The sequence below is a fragment of the Gekko japonicus genome, unplaced genomic scaffold, assembly GCF_001447785.1.
Source record: "Gekko japonicus isolate JY-2015 unplaced genomic scaffold, Gekko_japonicus_V1.1 scaffold98253, whole genome shotgun sequence".
In the NCBI taxonomy this organism is placed as follows: Eukaryota; Metazoa; Chordata; class Lepidosauria; order Squamata; family Gekkonidae; genus Gekko; species Gekko japonicus.
The window spans coordinates 1-450 of NW_015259424.1; the positions used below are offsets into that span (position 1 = coordinate 1).

The following is a 450-nucleotide window of genomic DNA, read 5'->3' on the forward strand; positions in this document are numbered from 1 at the left end:
GCACTGGGGAGCTGCGGACACGGGACTGGCAGCGCACGTCTGGAGGTCCAAGAGCGACGCGTGTTGCCTGGGCCGGGCCGGGCCGCCCTTCCTCACTCCCTGCAGAAGACGTACTCGGTGTAGCTGGTCCAGATCTTGTCGTCGGCGAGGCCGCCCTGCTCGGGGGCGAAGGCGCAGGTGCCGGTGGAGGAGCAGGCGGCCATGCGGAAGCCGGCCTCGCTGAGGCGGTCGAAGGCCTGCTCGAGGAAGTTGAACTTGAGGTAGTAGCGGGCCGTGTAGCGCTCGGGGGGCCGGTCCGGGTCGCGGCTCTCGTTGAGCGTCTCGCCGAAGACCTCCTTGGCCAGCGCCGTCTTCCCGCACACGGTGATGCGCGCCACGCGGCGGAACTTGGCGTCGGCCGGCGCCTCCCGCCCGATGGTGTAGGAGCCGCGGTAGCCGATGGTGATGTAG

At 70.2% G+C, this 450-nt stretch overlaps 1 protein-coding gene across 1 annotated transcript; it reads right to left on the reverse strand.

Annotated features, from left to right (window-relative positions):
• Nucleotides 1–92: 92 nt before the first annotated feature.
• Nucleotides 93–446, reverse strand: LOC107125465 (BTB/POZ domain-containing protein KCTD12-like; the record flags this gene model as incomplete). Its single annotated transcript, XM_015428884.1, has 1 exon — nt 93–446. A coding segment is annotated over one exon (354 nt), but the record flags the coding sequence as incomplete, so codon positions are not given.
• Between the last annotated feature and the right edge of the window lie 4 nt (nt 447–450).